Below are 15,903 nucleotides of genomic sequence, written 5' to 3'. Positions count from 1 at the left end.
AATGTTATGTTTGGTTTGAAGTAGGGAAAGGAAAGGAAAGTTAGGAAAACCTTCACAAACCTTGTATTACATTTTCCTACAACCCAAACATAGCCTAAAAGATGAGGAAGAATTTGATCGAAAAAAGTGAAGCACAATTAACAGAAATAAGTAAATTTAAGGGTGGTTTCTTGAGGGTGCAAGGGTGATTTCTTGAGGGTGCTGCCATGTAATTGGTAACAATTGCAGCTACTGTTAAGGGGCAGTCAAGTGACAAGTATATGGGGGTCTAAGACAATGTTAACATTTAAGCCATGTTAGGCTTGATGGTAAACAACAGAGAAACTGAAAGCTGAGGGAAAGATGTCAAGTAAGTTCTGGCCTGGGTTTTGAACTTTTGATTGATCTGGGCTCTTCCTACTCATCCCAACCTGAATTTTCAAACCCGGGATTGGCCCAGACCCCAAAAATTGAAGGCCAAACCCATACCAAGAATGGACCGGTAGCTGAGGCACTCACCTAGTGTAGCAGATGAGATCCAAATATTCAACAGGTAGATCCAAATTTCATTCATTTATATTATACTGAGAAACTGATAAAATGAAATAAAAATCAAAATATTATGGGCACCCAAATGTTATATTTGTTAATTAATAAAATGAACTAAAAATCAGCATTGATATTAACAAAATACATTGAGAAAAATACTTGTACATAACCTGAACCTATGACAATCTAACGTTAAATCAACTTTACTAATAGATATAATATAAATTTTAAGTATTTAAATGGCACTAAATCAGGTTATATCAGATCAGATATGGGTAGATCAATATTTGCCCCAATTATTAACGAATCAAATTTGGCTCACCCTTGACAGGATCAAATTTGAATTCGACCAATCAGATACCATTTGCAGCCTTACATTAGTACCAAGAATGCGATGCATCACCATAGAACTTAACAAGGGAACTGCCAAAGGACAGAAATAACTATCATCACACTTTCTACAATTCTATTAAGGTAGTTTGGCGCATTGATCCACATAACCACTTTAACTTTTACTAATGAGGCTGGACTGTAATGGACCAATCATTCATTCTCAAAACAGAGGAAGAGGATGAAGACGGTTAAAATTGGAATTTGGAAATAGAGATTTTATTACACCAACATTCTACACTTGTTCACTCAGCAGGGGAAGAAATTGAGAATTAAAAAAAAGAAAAAGAAAGAAAGAAAAAGGAGATAAATGCACTACTACAATTTGTTATGAAATACAAATTTCATTTGGCAGAAAAAAAAAAGCAAAAAAAGAAAATTGAAAAATACTTTAAACTTTTTCCCCTGCAATCTCACACAACCGCTTGTACTCCATCCAAAACGACAACCCACTTGCTTCCCACCTGATTCCACTCTTGTGGTCTACTCATCAACGGCCAGGGGAACCATCTGTGCCTGAATTTTACAAATTTTGCAGAGAATAGAGAAGAATCAGTTAAGAGAAAAACAACATATTACACAAAAAAAATCAGACAAAATACTGCTGAAGGACATGAACAGAGTAACAAAATGAGAATTTTGAAAGAAAGGGGGCCTTAAAATGACTGAATTGACTGAAATGAATAACTTGTTGCATTATCTTTTGGTGGGTAAAATGGTTTCTAGGTATAAAGTAATCAATCCTTCAGGAGCTCACAACCCACTTAATGGCTTGCTCTCCAAAGACAAAAAGCAATAACTTCTTCACTTCACTAAAGCTACTTTAGCTGTTAATTATCAAAAAAGCTCCAGAGGCTGAGACTAACAGTTATCTGAAATGCAATCTCCTACAACATTTTATCTAAAATTGCAATTTCAAATGTTTGGATGGGCAGAGAAATTTACCAGCTTACGATACTTGAGAGCATAAAACATCTCAAGATATCTCCGGGTCTCACGGCGCTCAAGCTTGGAGACATACTTCCAAAAGCCATATACTCCGGACAAAGTCATCAACCTCTCAGAATAGATCTGCCATGTATACCTGTGAGAGGAAAGAGAACAAATATATCAGACTTCTTTTAAACAATTAGTGTAGAGGATCAACAAAAGGAGGTGAGCTATTACTTACTTTTCATGGATACGCTTCAGGCCGCCTTGAGAGATCTTCTCCCAATGGCTTGGGTCTTCCTTACACTTCTCAAAGAAGTGTACAAGCAGTTCTGCTGCGCGATCGCCTTGGTAGGGATCAATGTGGAAACCAGATTTCCCATGAACTATGATTTCAGCTGGACCACCATGACAGGTTGCAAATGTGGGTAAGCCACAGGTCATGGCTTCAACAACTGTCAACCCAAAAGCCTCATAGAATGCAGGCTGTACAAAAGCACCTTTTGTGTCTGCAATGTAGCGGTAGAGTTCCCCGTTTCGCACACGGTTCATCTGGGAAGAAATCCATCGGAATTGGCCATTCAATTTGTATTTCTCAATAAGCCCATACATCTTCTTCATTTCTTCTTTCTCCTCATTGTCCTTTGATTCCTTCCTCCGGTCACCAGCCACCACAACAAGGTTAACCAACTCCCTAAGTCGAGTATTCTTACCATACCATTCAACCAATCCTGTCATGTTCTTCACGCGGTCCAACCTTGCCATTGAGAAGATGATCGGCTTGCTTCGGTCGTTCAGTACACATCTGCAGAACCCCAACACAGTAATCAACATCAGCATTATCATCCAAATTAATTTAAGAAAAATGGGAAGAGGGAATAAAAGAAAGAAAGCTCACAGGTGTTCTTCATTTTCAACTTTACTGTAAAGCAGCTCCTCAATTTCTGGGTGAAGAGATGTCAATCGATTTTCCTCTTCAGTGTAGGGGAAGTAGATGCTCATATCAGCTCCAGGTGAGACTATATTGAATTTAGGATCAAAGACATCAATACCATGAACAACCCGGTAAAGCCCAGGAAGGGTAAAAGCAGTGTGACTCTCATACTGCCCAACAGTGTCCTTGCTGAAACACGGGAAGAAAACAAAATTAAGCTCCCAAATCAAAAAAAAAAAATGATTAAATACAGAATGGAAGGGAAGAAGTGGAGACAATACCTTCCAGCAATCTCCTGGAATGTGCTGGTGATAATAAAATCTGTATGGTTCATTGCGAATAGATCAGCTGTGAACTGGCAGGAGAAGTGGTATTTGTCATCCAAATTTTTCCAATATATATCTGAGTCGGGATACTTTGTTTTCTCAAGCGCATGTGCAATGGTGCACTGTAGAAGAATCAAACAAGAAACATAACAAAAAATTAGCATCTGGGGATGCAGTAACAGGAAGTTCTGACAGAAACCAACAAGACCCAGAAAGCAGTTCTGACAGAAAGTTGCACTGAACGAACCTGTGTTACTCCTAACTTGTGTGCTAGCAAAGATGCAACGAGGTTTCCATCACTGTAGTTTCCAATGATCAAATCTGGCTTGGCCTGTAACTCGCCAGCAATTTCATTTGCAACGTCCTAATAACAAGAAAACCAAAGCAGAGAAGATTATCAATTAAGAGTTTCAAGGAGAGATGAAGCACAGACTCTGATTCCATATTCAACAGAGCTTATCAGTCTGAATGAAATGTTTTTACCTCGGTATATGTCTCCAAGTATGGCCACACTTCAAAACGTGAGATCCATTTACGGACAATTCCTTTCTCAGTCCTAAAGGGAACTCGGAGAATACTACAGTGCTCTGTTCCAAAGACTTTCTCAAGGCGTTGGCCACAAGTAGTTCCTACTGCATCAGGCAGCAGTCGAGTCACCTGGGTTTAACAGAAAGATCAAGAATATCAAAACAAACGCAGAGTTCCACCCGTCTAGAGTAACATGGATCAAACCAGACTAAATAAAACCAGGAATAAGATATCTTACAATGAGAATTCGAGGGACTATATCAAGTCCTTGCTGCTTTATGCGTTGAAGCATCTCACTCTCCAAGGCACGAACTTGATCCAAAATATACACGACCTGCAGAGAAATTTCAGTAGGCAGGATTATTAACTGAGACCTGCAACTGCAAGTAACAAGGGACTGAACTAGGTTTCTCTTATATGAACATACCTGGCCTCCAGTGTCAGGGTATCCCAGAACGTTGTTCTGGGCAAAGTAACCATGGGGTGAAAGGATTACAACATTGAAGACCATAGGGATTTTCCCAAGAAATTTCTCAAGGGTACATGGATCAGGTGCCTCAAGAAGGTCCAACAGAAGATTTATCATCTCCAATACACGCTCAGCAGTGTCACCCCACCCCTTCTCCAGACCAAGCTCCTGGAACCTGTGATCAAACTCTGAATATGGCGTATCTGGAGGAACTGTGGAGAGATATTCTTCTGCCTTCCTCAAAACAGACTGGAGAGTATTGAGGTTCTGGATTCTGTCGTTCAGCATCATTGTCTGCAGAAAACCATTAAACATTAGTAACCAAAGAGACGCTAAAAGATTTCTCTAATTTGAATTCTGAAAACTTGTTGGTCAATGGGAGAGATGATCTGGGCTATTACCTTCCCCCTGTAATGGTGGACTCGGAGGAAATCAAGAAGTGGGTGCAAGCTATCTTTGTCATGAAACAGCTTAGCAGAAAGGTGCCGGTTGAGGAACTCCACACCATTTCCGATGGATTTGGAAAGAGTGGGCTTGGGAAAGGAAGCATTGAAGGGCTCCAAATCCAACTCGAGCACAAAATTGTCCTTGGGGCTGCATTGAAAAAGCAGGACAGTTGCAAACATTAAACAAAATGGGGAAGAAACAAGCAGAACAGAGCTAATCAGCCAAATTTTCCAGACTCAGAATTACCTTCCATTGACAAGATCTTCCTTGAACTGCAAATATTCAGCCACAGTCAACTCCTCCACAGCAAGAGCATTGACGTTCACACGGATGTAATCCCAGACACCAGGCCTTGGGCGCACAGCCAGAGCAACCCATGGAGGTAAAACTATTATTTCCTGAAAATGCAATAAAATATAGTCAGAAACAGAAAACAGAATCAAATGAGTAGGTCTAAAGAGTTGCGGGAAAACTCGCCTGTGTGGATCTTATGACATCTCCAAACACACCATCAAGTAGTTTTTGTCTGTCCCCTTCGGAAATCGCTCCCAACTCCTCCAACAGATGATGAGGCTGCAAAATTCCTTTGCCGTGGTATTCGATCCTATAGACCCAAATCACAGAAAAGAACTAATAAGCAGAGTTCAAGATTATGAACTTCACTGCAATAAATCAAGTATGATCATTGAAACAGAAGCAAAGAAGGAACAGAAGGCATGAGACAGAAGCCGAACCTTGACAAGAGGTGCAACAATTCGTTGCGATGAGCAGACAGGGTTTCGCCCAAACGCTCCCGAAGGCTATGAACACGAGCCAGTGCACGTTCCGCCATGGATTAACTGTAACAGAGATAAAGAAACAATAAACAGGCAGTCCAATAAGAGAGCTGCTCTTTATATAAATGAAAGCATTGACCAGAAAAATGAAACCGTGCTTAAATAAAACATCTAGATGGAAGCACCCCAAATTTCTAAGTTCTTCCCACCACGTAACTCAGAAAAATTTAGAGGGAACGGAGAATAAAAATAACGCTTCAGATATACAGGAAAGGCCCCCAAAAAAATAACATATAACGGATGAGTTTATTTACCAGAAAAGGACAAATTTTCCACAAAATTTGAAAACTAAATAAATCCACATAACGGTGGCAACGAAAAAGGAAAAATATTGTAGGAAAAGTTACAGAGGGAATTTTTTTTTTAGTTTTTTTTTCTTCCCTTTTGCTTTTGCTTTGTTCTTTCGCTTTTCTTGCGTTATTAATGTAACAGTAGAGATTAACGTAACTTTTGAATGGAAATACGAATATACTCAAATATACTCTAGTTGAAATTTCATTGGTTTCTTTCACAATGTGGACTTTTCAACTAGAAGAATTGGAGATAAAGGAGTTCTTAAATGCAATCATTTTTGTCTAGCAGAATGCCATACAATAGAAATGAAGAAGAACCGGAAGTGACCACATTTCACGAATGAAGATGTGAACTCTTCAGACGCCGGGGTACCATAAATGATCGCAGTAAATGACTTGGATTTAATGAAAAAAAAAAACAGAAAACTGATAAAGAAATGGAAGACCTTCAATGAAAAGTGTCTAATAGATTTCACTTCGAACTGATAAAGAGGAAGAAAATTATAACCAGGATGAGCAAAGATGGGTCCCATCTCGGACAGTAAAACTGATCCAAAGAGATGGTTTAGATGGATCTGATGCAGAAGCTCAAATATCAGAGTTGCTGAAAAACAGTTTTAAGTCAGGATTCCCTTTTAGCTCCTGCTTTCAACATTTTCTCTCCTGGGTAGCATTGTCGCCCAACCCTCCAAAAGTAGGAGAAGAACGGCTAAACCCCCATAAACCTCAGGCCCAGGCTGAGCTTCAGCTTCGACCTGTCTCTTCCCCCATTGTCACCCAGAGAGAGAGAGAGAGAAATGCATGATTCTAGCTATAACCAAAGAAACAGAAAGCACTGGATTACCTTGAAAAAACAAGAAGAGAAACAGAGAGGGGAAAAGAAACGGAGGCTTGAAATAGCAAAACGAACGAATAGAGAGAACGGAATGAACGAACTGGAATGGAAGAAAGATGAAAACTAGACAGCCTTATATAGTAGTTGTAGTTCTAACCCAGATGGAACTGAAATTCTTAGCTAAGCCATTGGCTGATAAGAGATGAAATACAAAAAGGGCCAAGCTGTTCCCACACCCAAACCTCTGGTTTTGCCGTTCCATTCACAAAACCACCCTTTCTGCAATCCTGCGGTCGCCGAATCTCTCAACCACTGCGCCATTATTCTATTCTTTTCCGAGACGGGATATGCTCCTCACAAATTGGCGTCTCACGTACACATCCACCGTGAATTGAGAACGGGAGATATTCCCAATGGATGATAGGATATGCGTGTGAGGCGCCTTGAGGTGCCAGGTGTGAAAAGTAGATTCGGTCTCTTATTTTCCACCTTCTTATCAAAAGAAAAAACAGGGATCCCAAAAAAATCTATTATTTTCCACTCCATTAATCTGTTATCTTTATTTTTTTCTTTCCACTTTTTGCATAGATCGTACCATTGAAAACGAAAATCCATTTTTACCTCTTCTTATACTCTCTCTCTCTCTGTTCACGTTGGAGGGTGCAACAATGTGATGTTCCTGGTTCGTACGTGCGACGCGCACGGTGTGCGGTAAGTCTAATAATAACCGCTCAATGTTCGTGTTTTTTCTGAAAGTCTGAACTCTGAAACGTGGAGAATGCTAGCGCCACGAGCAACTAAGTGGGCCCCATAGAGATCCATTTTAAGTTGGCCCAACATATGATAATACATCATCAATGACGTGACCGAGGCAATATCGTGGAGATTTTCTTGCCCAGAACAAAACATGAAAACCATGTTGTTTTTTATTTTATTTTTCCTAACAAATAAAAAGTGTCCTTTTTTTTCAGAATATTTCTATTAAAAAAAGAAAGAATTTTTTTCGAGCACGAGAAAGAGTACTGTACAAGTAGACTGCATTCACAAGTCAGATTAATCCACCCAACACCTGGGTTCCCTGAAGGATCTGACGGTCAAATTCCATTGCAGAAATCAGCGGCACTTTCCCTCGGACATACTGGCAGTTTTTGAATATGACGTGGCTAGTTGTGGTTTGGGATGACAGAATTTATCCAATAAAAAAAAAGGTTTTATTTGTTTATTTACGTCGTCAGATCATGCGGTGGAGAACTGTTCCACTACATCGTCAGTGGACCAATCAGCGTTCGTCTCAGAATGTTGGATACTCAGAGAAGGAGGTAATTTATGCGGGGCCCACAAAAGAGAGAAAACATAGGCATTGCCACGCTGGTTGGCACCTTTCTCTAGTTGTCAAATTAGAATGCGTGATACGTGGGGCCCACCCCTTACGGGTCAAGTCCAACGAAGACGTTTCTGATCACTTTGGTGGTGTTCGGTCCAACTTTTCATTTTCAACCCATTTGACAAATATACGACCCGGTCAGGCCCGGTGGTTAGCCGGTCCTATCGGGTCTATCTATCCGACCGAATGGAGCGGTTTTTTTATTTGAAAAATAGATCTTAGGGTGGGGATAACTTATGTATCAGGCTAAACTCGATTTTTTCCAACCCATTTATGAACTTATGTATTAGGCATTGGATGAAATAATATTTTAAATTTTATGTAAAAAATAATTGATATTTCATGTATTCTTTCCATATCATAGATTTTCTCTTACATATTTTAATTAAATAATTAAAATTTTTAATACTTACATATACTATTTTGCTTATTTATTGTTTAAATGTGGATTCTATATCCAATCCACCCACCCCTCAAATTCCGAAAAAGTAGGGTTCGAAAGGGTTTTAAAATTTTCACATGCAAGAAAAGTTTGGATTTTGAAAATCCAGTTTCATATAGGTTTTGTAGAAAATATAAATAAAAAAAATCTAAAAAAAGGTAAATATAATTTAGAATTTACAAAATCTTCCCTAAATCAATCTTATAATCAGCAAAATTAAATTAGACTTAAGTTTGATCAGACTTGGACTGAACCGGATGATCAGATCATAGAGCTTAGAGCAAAACGAATTGCGGAATGCCCGGTTCTTACAAATGTGGATTTGGTCAAAATTAATGTAAAGTTTCTTTCATGCGCGTTTCTCCTTTGAATCTTGGGGCAAAGTGGATATAGATGGCAAGAATTCCATTTAACGAAAATGATTGGTCCACCCAAATCATTCCAAATTCCATCCAATAGATAGAAAACGCGGCTAAAATCCATCATGGAACCAAACGGTAAATTGTTGGACCCTACGAGTTACGAGTTACGACTTCTTTACTGCCTCTTCTTTTCTCCATTAATTTCTCCCGTCTCCACCAAAGGTTAGCTATTAGTCTATTACGTACCTCCTCTGAATTATTGCGAAGAGCAATTTCTCCCTTATCATGGAAAAGAACCTTCGTCTTCTCGAATTTTTTGTTCATTATTTTGATAAGTTGGATGGGTTATCTTTATCCCAACCAACCCACCCACGTATAAAAAAAGAAATAAATAAACAATGAAAATAATCTATTGCCTCAGGATAGGAACCCTGGAGCACACCCAATTAGGATTAGCTCTACTCTAATTACTGAGTATGATTGATAGTGTCATCTACCATTCACCGAGTAGGACCCATTCGGGGCTTTGATAATCCTCAATATGGGCATAAAAAAATAAAGAGATAATTAGCATATGTTTGTAGTTTCATAACCTTTTTAGTCCCATTTAATTTTTGGGAAGTTATTTATCTAGGTAAATGTAATGATTTGTTCAAGTGTTTCTTGAAAAATATTTATCTGGGAGTAAATATATTTATTTTTATTCTTTTATTTTGTAGGTAAATAAAATAATGGCTATTTTAAATTATAAAAAAAAAATCATTATTGAAAGGGGCAATATTATTCTATCTAATTGTTGGCAATTCTCCCTCAAGATAAGGGTGGATTTGAGTCAAACATCTAGATACTCAAGCTCAGCTAACCAATAAAGTATGAGGCTCAAGCTTGAGTCAAGCTATATATATGTTTGTGTGTGTACTAAGTTTCAAGAGTCAAGCTTAATACACGAGCCCCTCCTATATTAGGCTCGAGCTTAGCTTAAAGTTCTCTTTAGATCGAAAAGAATTGACCTATTTATGAGCCAAATTCGAATACCTCATGAAAAGCTCAGCTCTTGCCCACTCCTACCTTTTTATAGGAGAGCAATTTATCCACTTAGGAGATTACCTTGATAAAAATATTATATGAACCCCACATAAATCTAAAAGAAAAAACATGAATAATTCTATTGAGCAACGTTCTTTCTCAAAATCCAAAAAAACGAACCGGTCTTATATATATTTTATGAGATGCCCCCACATAATACAAATAAACCATCTGCTAAGAAAGTATTTAGGGCTTGTTTCATATGTACATTAATTTTTTTTCCAATCTTCATCTATCATCTTATTTTTATTTTCTTCCCCATTGATTTTCATGTCTCCCAAAATCAGATGTCAAATAAAATATAAAATATCGATACACCCCAATCAAAAGGGATGTATCAGTACTTGTGAATTTATGATACCGTCAAATACTTCGGCCGAATAAGATCTTGACATGTGGTGGACCTCGAAGACAGGGGCAAAGCCAGGGGATCAGCAGAGCCATGGCCCGTCCGAAATCTCTATTTGTAATACAGTCTTTCTTATAAAATTCTCCTCATACTCTTTATCTAATAGTTGGTCCCCTATGAGCCCATTTATATTTATTACCGTCTCTTTCTTTCAGTCAACTTTACATTTTGACTCCCCCTCATAAAAAATTTCTAATTCCATTTTTTACCAACAATTTACTTCAATTCTAAAATTCACTCTTTATCTTAATTGCTAAATTTACAACTACCTTTGCAACACTTTGAATAGTGCACTTCTTTATTTTCAATACTTTTTCGAAATTTCAAAGAAGGGTCCATTTTATGCTATTTAATTTATTAAAAAAGAAAAGATTTTTCTTAAACCCCTTAAAATAGACGTATTGACTTATAAAAGATAAGATATCGAAATTTTGAACTTGATGCCAAGAGAAAACAATACCGGTTCAGCCAGTTCCAAGTCCAACAAAGGATTAGGGCAGCCGATAAATGTGAATGTCAAGATCAGGATATAACTACAAGTGCCCACTTTCTAAAGTGAATCGCACAGTCTTTTTCTTTATGAAATATGCCAACTGGCTCACTGGTAAAATCCTTTCGTTGATTGCAAGCAGTCCGGATGAGCTGGAGACAAAATTATACACACCCGGCTGAACTATCAATCACGGTTAAATATATTAGTGTTCATTGTAGGTTCATATGGGACCCAGTTATACTGAACAATAACATGTTCAACCATGATAGGTAATTCAGCCGGATGTGCATGTTTTTGCCTCCAGTTTTCAGTTGAGGCCATCCCAGCCATATTGTATTAGCCAACTTTCTTAGAGGAAAAATCTTTCATTTAGGGTTCGAGCTTACAAATTTTCGTTAGTTGACACTCTTTGGTTTGATATAATTCTTAAAAAAAATAATTTTTAAAAACTAAATGAAATTTATTTATTTTATAATATTTACACATTAATTAATTAATATTGTTTAAAAAATATATGCAAATTCTTGGGTAAAATGAGTATTAAATAGTAAATGTGGCTAATTATGTTAGTTGATGATGTCGGTGGGTGTATAAGAAAACCAGTTCTGGAACTTCATGCATAACTTAAAACCACGTGAAGTGAAGAATCACGCAGTGTCCCTCAGGGTGGGGTAGAGTGCCCTCAAAAAGACGGACAGTGTGCTATCTGTTGGGCCATGGAACTCCGAGGGAGCGGAGTATTTAATAGTAAATATGGCTAATTATGTTAGTTGATGATGTCGTTGTCACCTGAACTAGTACGGCCTTAGCGGTAGCGGCAGCCCGCCGGGTCTAACAGCTTGGCCGCTTGGGCATCAAGTTACACAGAAAGTTGCACAAGGTGGCTGCTATGGGCCTACCGGAAGTTGGCCTAGCCAAAATTTTCCTGTCACCTGAAACCGTACGGACTCAACTTGTCTAACAACTTGGGCATCGCTTTGCATGGAAAGCCAGCCACACAAGAAGGTTTCTATAGGCTATAGCCGATAACAACTGTTCAAGTACTGTAGGATAGGGCCATTGACTGGCCCATGGTTTTGATCTTCCATGGGCCCATCAAATGCCTTGCTTGGAAAAAAGATATCCCAGTGGGCCATTCCCCCATTCCGTATTTTCCCCCTTTTTTCGGTTCTTTTTTCCCAAACACGATTCCAAGAATTGTAGACGTTGGAACTTCAAATTGTTGATGGCAATGCAATTGGGTGACTTTTCTTGTTTTCTAAGACATGATCTGTATATTATAGCTCATGGGAAGTGTGTATCAGAAACATATTCGAGCAATTTAAGCAAGCTTTTTAAATTCAGGGCCCATCTATTGTTGGACGTTGGTGGGTCACACACTCACATGAAGAAAAGAAAATAGAAGTATTTGCAGCCTTGAAACTCTCAACTAATATGAGACAGTACAGTTGTTCCTGTGTCATTTTCTTCATTAGCAAGATTCTGAATTTCAGAGGTTGAGAAGAAGAAGATGAAGAAGAAGAAGAAGAAGAAGAAGAAGAAGATAATAGTGCTAGTTTGTCTACTGGATTACTAGTGGGGAAGAAACATCAATGGATACTCAGGAATCTCTCACATACCAAGATGGTTCAGAGCCCAAAAGGGTGATGCATGTTTCCATTACAATCAATCCAGGGCAAATGTAAGGCTGAAATCTTTGTGTAATGTTTAGAGTCTTTAGACTTCGCTCTCAACTACGGTTTCTTTAAATCATTATTCTCAAACTTTGGAAAGTTATATACAACGCAAATACAAAGTGTGATATAGAGACAATATGAAGTGGGGAAATCAACAAATGGCCTAACTAACAGGGTTTCTTGTTTGATGCAGAATTTGTCAATTACCAGATGATCACTCGGCATCACTCCCAAAGAAAAGGAAGTGCAGGCTTTCTGTGATATGGTCGGTGGGCTTCATGTGGACGCTACACCGTCCCCACTACCCTCGCTAACTAGTAACTACATATCTGATTTATAGAACCTTGCTCCTATAGAAGCCAAACGCTGCCTCCAAAAGTAATTTGGATTGATTGTATCCATCTCTCGGGTAGAAAAGATAGTTGGGGTCCTGGGGTTTAACTCATTTAGACTTCACTCACTCCACCTACTATATATTATCATATTAATTTTTGGTTGTGAAGTGAGAAATATACTTAGAACCACCATAGGTTTCTTTTAATATATAAAATTGAGCAAGGTTTTAAAATTCGACCAGGAAATAGAATTGTTTTCGTTATCGGTTTCTGAGTCGAATGGTTTCACCATTTAGTCCAACTGGTCGGTCCATAATGTTTTTAAAATTTAAAAATTTACAAAATAATTAAAATAAAAAATGACACAGATCTGAGTCAGTGGTTCACCGACTTATTCAACAGAATTTTAGGAAAACCCCGGCCAAATGAGAACGAAACCGGACATGTGACTGGTTTCCAGGTCAAACGGTTCAACCCATTGGACTACATAAATGGTAGAGTACGTGTAAACTATAACAAAGATATAGAACAGCAAATTGATAGAATACCTCTGGCCCTCAATCAATTAGATTGATCTTTCTTATTGACAGTGAAAATTGATTCAACAACAACAATAATAATAATACATGAATATAAGGTTTAAAGTATCAATATTGGTTTCAGGGTCACCAAAATGCTAAATATTGATGCTTAGAGCATTTTAACAGGTATATATCCTAATATATCTATTTTTTAATACATCTTAGTGAAAAAAAAATGAGTATATCGTTCGTTGAAAACTCTGAATATGCAATTTTTGCAATATAGAGCATCGATACTTTGAACCAAAAATAAAATGCCAAATAACAATAAAGAAAATGCAAAAAAATGTAAAAAACTAAAATCTAAAATACTGGTTTTGGATTTTCTTCTAAAACTATTTTTCATTAAAGTAAGCTTACAAAATAACTATTTAAATTTATAGCACCTAAAAACACATATTTTAGGGAAATTTTGATCCAACTTGTGGATTCTTGGTCCAAATGGTCCGACCACCAGTTCAGTTCAATCTAAAGGGTCATTTGATAACAGCTGAAGATGCTGAACCGAAAATGTTATTGGTCTTTTAATGAAAAAAGATCTTAAGGAGGTTGTAGGCTCCTTAATAGCTGAAGCTGAAAATGGAGAGATCATTATACCTTTGATTTTTTTTTTATTTAATTGTTTATTGACTTAAAAAAAGCAAAAAGTCTTTCAGTTCAGCAATTTGAGTTGATCAATATAAATTGGCGAGAAATGTGTTACTATATCATACATGAATGCCATTTCAACTAGAAAAACGCATGTGCCTGGGAAACATCAATTTGGCATTTTAGGTAAAAATAGCAATTTACATTGATCAACTCAAAATATTTCCAAAATGTTCCAAATAGAAAAATCTCTCTTTCACAACACCATTACACCAAACACCCCTTGAATAAGACAATATATTGATATAAAATGAAAAGGTAGAAAAAAAAAACCAATAATTAAAGTTACTGATATCACCTTCACTACATAAACTTCTCTTTTCTATCTTCTCACTTGATCCAAAGCTTACAATGAGACCTACTTACACGGCACAACAAGCTTTGTGTAAAAGTGGAGTATGCGAACAAATGAAGGTGGCATTTGTGTATAAAGAAGGGCTGGCGGGGAGTGGTGGTCACAAGCAAAAGGGGTCAATAAAGTGAAATATCAACACCAAGGGAAGAGAACTTGAAGTCCTCTTCCTACGTTACTCCAGGCTTCAATCAATTATTCAGATCTTTCTAAAGCCCAGATTTTATCTTCCCATTTTTCTTTTACTTTCCATGCTCTTACAGAACTGTTCTTTTTCAAAAGAATTTTGATTTTTGTACTCAAAGATGAACACACTTCTAACTTTCTAAGTTATTGCTTTGGTGTTTAGCCTTCCATAAAGGAGTACTGGTGATGATTGATGAATGAAGAATGATTTGCGATACTCTTCATGAGATTTTCTTGTTCATGCCCTTAAAGCAAGCAATATGGTTTATGAGAAGGTAAATGACAAATTCAACAGGGTAAGTGTTAATGTATAGATCTCCAATGCAACCTTATAAAACCATGTCAAGAGTATTGATTTAAGCTCAAGACAGCCGATTGAACCCTAATAGCTTTCTTACCAACCCTTTGTTTTTCTTTTTCATTTGAACCCCATCTAGATTTTAGAGTTTAGATCAAGTTGAGATCAAGATGGTTGTTGATTGATTTGAGTAAAGTCCCAACTAACTGTTTGTCTTGCAGCATTGATCATATATCAATGAATGGAACAATTGTAGGTGTTTTTTCTATATTTTTTAGCATTTGGTGCCACATACTACTAATAACTTTCCTTTCATCCAAATCAATAGTTGTAGGAATCGATTTTTTTTGGTAGAAGTAAGGGGATGTTTGGAACCGTGGCCATTTTCAAAAAAACGGTGCCACATTGGATCCACATAGGCATTTCAACAAATGCCCATGTATCTCAATGTTTGGTTCAGCCGATTATTAGAAAATCGGGCATGCCTCCAAAATCATGATCCCACCAATGCATGAAATTGGTGAACCGTTTCCCCCAATGGTTAACTGATGTATATCCTATGTGGTGCTTACCTGTCAATACATACATGAAAAACGGTGATGAAAATCACCTTACCAAACAGCATAGTGTTACTCACTGCCTACGTGGCAGAAACATTTTTTTATGAAAAATGAGTCTTAGAAACATAGGCATTTTTTTTTTGAAAATCAGTCCCAAAAAGCATCCATACTTCCAAACACCATGTAAGGGTGAATTTTAGAAATCGATTTCGCGTCAATATTGAAACAAACCAGCTAACATATCAATGAACCACCGCACTGTGGTGTTTTAAGTCTGAAGTTGGACCTGAATTAATGAATTATAGCATTGGAATCAAAAAAATATACTGCACCACATAAGACAATCAAAGGGCATTGGTGAGAACTTTTTGTTCCACTAACCTCGTGCACATAAATTGATGTAAGGCCCAAACGCCTACTAAAATAAAATGCACTCTTAGTCAATTCTTTTATGGCTTAATAGAATTATTAGGGCATGTCCCATTTTCCTTAAATAGTGCAAATCTAATCATTAGTGAAAGAATAATGTAATGTATATTGAAAATGTCACCAAAAAATGTATATGATAAAAAACA

The 15,903-nt window shown here is 37.4% G+C and overlaps 1 protein-coding gene across 5 annotated transcripts; it reads right to left on the bottom strand.

Moving 5' to 3' along the window:
* Positions 1-1,115: 1,115 nt before the first annotated feature.
* LOC104607856 (sucrose synthase) lies at positions 1,116-6,818 on the bottom strand. 5 transcript variants are annotated; one of them, XM_010273607.3, is made up of 14 exons: positions 6,526-6,818; positions 5,287-5,391; positions 5,030-5,156; positions 4,799-4,950; positions 4,507-4,699; positions 4,064-4,399; positions 3,875-3,970; positions 3,592-3,765; positions 3,356-3,472; positions 3,064-3,230; positions 2,747-2,971; positions 2,090-2,653; positions 1,864-2,002; positions 1,116-1,434 (listed from the first exon to the last, which is right to left on the bottom strand). In XM_010273607.3, the coding sequence occupies exons 2-14, from the start codon at positions 5,382-5,384 to the stop codon at positions 1,402-1,404; spliced, it is 2,421 nt and encodes an 806-aa protein (XP_010271909.1). In that variant the 5' UTR covers positions 5,385-5,391; positions 6,526-6,818; the 3' UTR covers positions 1,116-1,401. The 5 variants fall into 5 exon arrangements, with proteins under 5 accessions (XP_010271909.1, XP_088747690.1, XP_088747692.1 ...); XM_088891564.1 differs by having other exon boundaries at positions 6,674-6,814; XM_088891566.1 differs by having other exon boundaries at positions 6,759-6,799.
* Between the last annotated feature and the right edge of the window lie 9,085 nt (positions 6,819-15,903).

Source organism: Nelumbo nucifera, chromosome 7, assembly GCF_055504915.1.
Source record: "Nelumbo nucifera cultivar China Antique chromosome 7, China Antique-T2T, whole genome shotgun sequence".
In the NCBI taxonomy this organism is placed as follows: Eukaryota; Viridiplantae; Streptophyta; class Magnoliopsida; order Proteales; family Nelumbonaceae; genus Nelumbo; species Nelumbo nucifera.
This window is presented reverse-complemented; position numbering and strand designations above follow the sequence as displayed.

What these genes read in the sequence shown, in the direction of transcription:
- LOC104607856 (XM_010273607.3), bottom strand. Translation starts at nt 5,384, where the DNA reads ATGGCGGAACGTGCACTGGCTCGTGTTCATAGCCTTCGGGAGCGTTTG. An exon ending in ACCCTGACACTGGAGGCCAG is followed by an intron (nt 3,971 to 4,063) that starts GTATGTTCATAT and finishes ATTTCTCTGCAG; the next exon opens with GTCGTGTATATTTTGGATCA. An exon ending in TTCCAGGAGATTGCTGGAAG is followed by an intron (nt 2,972 to 3,063) that starts GTATTGTCTCCA and finishes CCCGTGTTTCAG; the next exon opens with CAAGGACACTGTTGGGCAGT.